This window comes from Megalops cyprinoides, chromosome 24 (assembly GCF_013368585.1).
Source record: "Megalops cyprinoides isolate fMegCyp1 chromosome 24, fMegCyp1.pri, whole genome shotgun sequence".
Classification (NCBI taxonomy): Eukaryota; Metazoa; Chordata; class Actinopteri; order Elopiformes; family Megalopidae; genus Megalops; species Megalops cyprinoides.
The window spans coordinates 19,921,780-19,927,873 of NC_050606.1; the positions used below are offsets into that span (position 1 = coordinate 19,921,780).

The 6,094-nt window shown below is 39.5% G+C and overlaps 1 protein-coding gene across 1 annotated transcript; it reads left to right on the forward strand.

Moving 5' to 3' along the window:
* Positions 1-878: 878 nt before the first annotated feature.
* On the forward strand, positions 879-4,125 carry LOC118770837 (cerebellin-2-like). Its single transcript, XM_036518566.1, has 3 exons — positions 879-1,302; positions 2,781-2,900; positions 3,054-4,125. Exons 1-3 carry the CDS (start codon positions 1,015-1,017, stop codon positions 3,249-3,251), a joined length of 606 nt encoding a protein of 201 aa, XP_036374459.1. The 5' UTR covers positions 879-1,014; the 3' UTR covers positions 3,252-4,125.
* The last annotated feature ends 1,969 nt before the right edge of the window (positions 4,126-6,094 follow it).

Genomic DNA, 6,094 nt, shown 5'->3' on the forward strand with positions numbered 1-6,094 from the left:
CCAATTCATTTAACATTTAACTCTACAAGCATATTTGCTGTATATATGTCCCCTGAAAAACATGAATTATTTTCAAAAAACACAAACTTTACTTTCCCTTATTTATGTTCAAATCATCACTTCGTATCAGTGCATGGTCATATACCGCTATTAAACGTGAAAGCAGGTGAACTTGTTATTCTCCTGAGTTTCCTGGAATTGCCGTTTGTGTTCAGGTTACGATTCAAACGCAATCATGTATCCGGAGGGTTAGCAAATACCTGGCAGAACATAGAGCTATATATCAAAGCGAAAAAAAAGTTCAGTTGTAATGCTTTCCTATAAAGAATGGGTAAGGGGATCGCGAAGGGCGATTCTGCGTCTCTCAGTCCATCCAACATTTGATATGCGCTGTGGGGAATAGCTTGATACCCCATACTACAGTACGTGTATGATTTGCACTCACTCGATAGAGCTCTTTGAATATAAATCGGTTTACAAATAGTTACTGATAAGAACTGCTTTATAATAGCCTATAAGAGGACGTGTCAACAATCAACAGATGCATTCGTAATTATTTCAAGTCAAATACTGTCGGATATTTGGCATTGCGTGAAATACCGTATATGAATTTCAGTGTAGTGCTTTTGGGTCTGGATTTTATGTTGTCATTTTATTCTTTTTACATCTAATACAGAGGTCCAATGCCGAACGAGGGTAATATAGGGTAGCGTGTTAATAGAGCGTAGCATGTTTGAAGTAGTCCAGTTCGGCTTAATTGTTAGGTTACGACTCGCCAGCAGTCTGTAAGCAATCCTATAGAGAGGCGCATACGGAGTGTAGAAGAGAGAGCAAGAGAGAGAGAGAAAAAGAACGAGAGAGTGAGAGAGAGAGAGAGAGAGAGAGAGAGAGAGAGAGAGAGAGAGAGAGACGGAGAGAAGCAGACAGGATTACAGTGGTTGGAGCAGGTGATCGCGCCACAAACCTCCAAGGGGCTGATCGTTAAGATCTTCGCGCAGGATTCTCGTCCCGACCATGGTGCCAGCAAGCTGCCCCGCATCGCGTACCATGCTGCCGTTGCTACTTCTCGTGGGATGTGCCGTTACTTTTTCGCTGGGACAGAATGACACCGAACCGATCGTTTTGGAGGGAAAGTGCTTGGTGGTTTGCGATTCGAACCCCTCGGCAGACGGAGGGATCACCTCCTCGCTCGGAATATCTGTACGATCCGGCAGCGCAAAGGTGGCTTTCTCCGCGGTCAGAGGGACAAATCACGAGCCGTCTGAAATGAGCAATAAATCCATGACCATATACTTCGACCAGGTCAGCTGTTATGTTGTCTTTATTTACTATTTTTAATAACTTTATCATGCCTGCTGCAGGAATTGATTCCATCTACTACTTTAATTGAATGTATTACCTGATATGTTGTTATCCTCATATATATATATATATATATATATATATATATATATATATATATATATATATATATATATATATATACACACATATATATACACATATATAAGAAGCACATTTAGGTCACTTTATACCATTGCATATCACTGCATTCATCGATGATAAACATGATTCACGTTTTATTCACGTGTTAGTTTAATAATAGGTCACATCAATCATTTGCGATTTAAATTCTTAAATTATTGATTGCGCTGCACATTGTAATTCTGCCTCTGTAATTTTGGACTCAGCCAGGACAAGTATCCTGAGGGAGGAGGATTCAGTTCATGACAAATAAAGCAAAACCCCTTTTCCATTAATAACGCAAAGGGACTGGATTTATTAAGTGTTTATTTATTTATTTATTTATTTTTATAAAAGTACGATACGGCGTTTTGTCCTACACCATCCAAATACACTTGCGGTTGACCTACATTATCGTGTTCATTGAAACGGTATATCGTGGGGGCGCGTGTTCTGGGAGTGGAACAAATCAAGTGACTAGCCAGCACTTAGCTACAAGATCAAAGCAGCTGCCAATCAAGCAGTGTTTTGCCACTCTAAGTCAATAAAGCCTTATTTTTCAGATTCGTTGCGGGCATTTGATGACACCGCTGACTGACATCATTCGATTTCAACAAACTCGCCACTTTAGCCGCCTCACCAAAAATTGCATGAACAAGCAGTCATTGGCCCCGTAAGCGGCATTTATTAGTCACACCAAAGACTGCATGAACACAGCCTCACCGCAACAATCTATGCCAATATTGACGTCACCAATCCTCTCAGACGAGCCCATGACGCGCACCATAGAAGTACCTGGCAGGGGTGTGGTACAGTGGTAAGCGGCCCGGGCTCTGGATTTGAGGAACGCGGGTTTAAATCACGCATGACACACAGCTGTCATAGCACTAACTGTATTTCTCCGCAGAATGAGCAAGCTGCAACATTATAAGTGGCCAGTCGGACATCAGGCCAGGGGAAGGAGAAGAAGTAATCAACGTGATGAAAAAGACCGCACGCGTGAAATTTTGTGGGGATCCTGATCCGCTTGGGTGCAAAGTTATGCTTGTTCTTTCAGTGCCAACATACACAATCTGTGCTGTTAACGTAACGTGTCACGCCGAACCTTACCAGTGGTCTTGACAATTTTACATAAAACGATGTGCATCAGGGCAACACTGACATTACTGGAAGAAGGACTGTGTCCGGGGTTTTTTTTTAATTTGCTGTGGTGAATTCACAGCAAACTGAGAACATTATTACACTAGGAAATAACTTAATTTTTCGTTTAGTTTTATTTGCTGTTTTCATTTCTGTTGTTGCTGCTGTTGTTGCAGGTATTAGTTAACATTGGCAACCACTTCGACTTGAAAGCAAGCGTTTTCCAGGCGCCAAGGAGAGGAATCTACAGCTTCAGCTTTCACGTGGTCAAGGTATATAACAGACAGACTATACAGGTGAGCACGGCAGCATTCTTGGACATATACACGTACGGAAATGTACACTGTAATCAGACAGCTGTCTCATCTTTATTGTGGAAGCCTCCCCACCCGACGCCCACCCCCGGAATGCAATATAATGAGTGAATGACATACTATCTCTTTATTCAGGTGAACCTGATGCAGAATGAATACCCGGTCATATCGGCGTTCGCTGGAGATCAGGACGTCACCCGCGAGGCGGCCAGCAATGGAGTTCTGCTGCATCTGGAACGCGAGGACAGACTCTATCTGAAGCTGGAGAGGGGCAACCTGATGGGCGGCTGGAAATACTCCACATTTTCTGGCTTCTTAGTTTTCCCTCTATAAACATCGCCTCCAGACTTTATTTCAAATGACTCTTCTGCGAAATGAAGGTCAAGAACATATGCTATTCCTTAAAAAGAAACAGAAAACAACAAAAACTGCCCAAGAAGCAGAAAGATGTCAAGCTATTTAAATATCTACGTTAAATAGTGGCATTTCCTTGGAGCCCACGCTAATTAAAAAAAAAAAAAAATCCGTGATTGCTTGGATGATGAATCGACCTCTTCGTGTTTACAAACGCGAAGCTCGACATCTACCCTCGGATTGTATCACTGGGGAAACGGCTGAATTTTTTTTTTTGTCTACAAACAATGCGGTGGACAGCAGAATTAACGTGAGGGTTCTCCAAACCGAAGAATTACAACCTAGAACTACTTGTCTTCATCTCCATGCTTTATTTTTCGTGTCTGTGCAGCCCTTAAGAAAACGGCGTCCGTCAAGTAAAGTGTGTGGAATTCTGGACGTTCACGTGTCAAGAAGCGCTTTATCGACACAAGCAAAGTTTGCACGAATGGAAGGTGTTTTTGTTTGTTCCGTGTTGTTCCTGGTGTTTCTCCTGGATGCAGAGAATATTGGAAATATGTCAATTGTAAGACGCATACTATTTAAAGTTATTGTTTAAAAAAGAAACCTGCGTCGTATTTCTGTTAATGGAGACATATTGAATATTGGAAAAAAAACTATTTTACTAAAACTTCAGCCTAATTTATAAAACATATATTCAAATATCGTCTACGGTACATTTCGGATATGCGTAGCTAGCTTTTATTTATTTGTTCAGTAACGTTGCTCTTAAATGTTTAAGTATGTTGTGAAAGAGCTACATAAAATCTTCCTATAATATTAGGCCTAAATGATAATAAAATATCATATTGTTATGCTCATCTACTTCCTTTCGTTCTTCCCTGCACTCATTTTAGCGCAAATGGTATCATTCCAAATATTTTCATTTAATGACCGTTTTCATTGTGGTTTTCCACACGGAGAGACACGCGAACTGAATTGAATCGATGCATCATTGACAGGAATGAACCGTAAACATAGCTGTTTACATTACAGATCGGAAGGTTGAGTATCGAATTAACTTTGCAGTGTGACCAGCTCCGTCAACGACTAAGCAGGGTAATACAGAGCGGGCTCACGTGGCTCTGTCCATGGTGCTGAAGCAGCGATCTTATTCCGGGAACCAACGTTATCTATACCTAAACCCACACTTGGGGTTTGAATTATGAACCTATAAATTAAACTACTGAACCGATATTTCTATTCACATACACTATCTTCGAATCTGTTCTTCGTAATGTGTTGATGTTTTATGACTGTGATATAATATACAACCTATAATTATACAAATTCGCAATGCAATCACCAAGTACTGATTAAAAAAGACATTGTTGAACCCTAAAGTGGATGTAACTATTGATTGGTTAGAAATACAGGGTCACATTTATTTTCATTTAAAAATTACGCTGTTATTGGAGGCGTGTGCCCCATCGACAAAATTGCAGGAGGGTGGGGGCCGAGCAGTCCCTGTTTAATTTAGCAAGTTGCATGTGTAATGAGTTTTGTGGATGTTATGCAAGAAACACGGGGAGTTGAACTGAAGTGAGTTTGCTGTTGTCCTAATATTATTATACAGAAACACACAAGGCTATCGTCACTAATACACGTGGACATTGGGTAGCTAATGCATTTTGGTGGGGCAAGATTGCTGTATGAAATGGTTTTGAGGTGTTGTTCGAGGTATACAGACACATATAAATTTTATCTATTTTTTTTTTTTTGTTTAAAGAAAACCCACAAGAAAAGATATTTTCAAAATCAAGTGCACATTATTTATTTAACTAAATACATGTTTATTTATAAATGTGTGATGGACAGGCGTACCAGCAGAGAGAGGAAAACTGCCTCTTTGCCCAGGCAGCCCCCAATGTGCACCAGTAACTTGTCTGGTTAAAGAGCATCTGTGCACCCCAAACAAGGACAACACAGTCATTCATTTAAACAAAGGTGTGCCGCACTGATTAGACTAATCTCATAGGTCATCATACTTAATTTGAAAACAATAACTGAAGAATACAAATTCATTGTTCAGCTTGTAGTGTAGATGACTGTGACTTCCTCATTCTAAGTTCTCTTTTAGCAGTCCTGAACATAGCAAGAAACCAATGTGAAGAATTACATTACAGACTGTTAGAAATAATGCAAATCAACACAGCACATAATTATGAGTATCATTAAGATGAAGCATTGTTGCCCTAAGGTGTAGTTAAAATGGTAGATCCTGAACTGATGCAGAAGTGGAAGAAATGTCTCAGATTGTAGCACATACCAGCATTTACTAACAATACAACTAGGCTAATAATCTGAATGAAATAAAATAGCCCTTCCTCACAGAAAATACATTACATACAACTCTGGCACACCAGTTGGTGCACAGATGGAAGGATTGAGTGTTATGCAGAAATTTAAAAAATAAGAGACCGCTGTGGAGTGTTCCACAGAGTGCACCAAATATACTTATTGTGAAATGCCAGGAAAAAATAAAATTAGGAAGTAACTGTATAAAATTTAAAAAAAGACCAAGAAACAATAATTAATGATCACAATAACCAAATGATCAAATGATAGCAGTACCCTAATGACAGTGACCTTCCAGATCACATTCTGATTGACTGAAATAGAATCAAACAAATGAAAGCAAAATACAAGAGTACAATATAAAGAACACAATGACATAATAAAACATACAATTTAAAAAAAAGGGAATTTATGATAATGTAGGGGCATGTCAATTTACGCTAATGTTTCAATAACAAATGGAAATACAACAATACTTTTTGATG

Excerpts from the sequence above, each read along its gene's own strand:
- LOC118770837 (XM_036518566.1), top strand. The coding sequence starts at position 1,015 with ATGGTGCCAGCAAGCTGCCCCGCATCGCGTACCATGCTGCCGTTGCTA. Across the intron at positions 1,303-2,780 it reads TGACCATATACTTCGACCAG|GTATTAGTTAACATTGGCAA; the intron begins GTCAGCTGTTAT and ends CTGTTGTTGCAG. Across the intron at positions 2,901-3,053 it reads ATAACAGACAGACTATACAG|GTGAACCTGATGCAGAATGA; the intron begins GTGAGCACGGCA and ends CTCTTTATTCAG.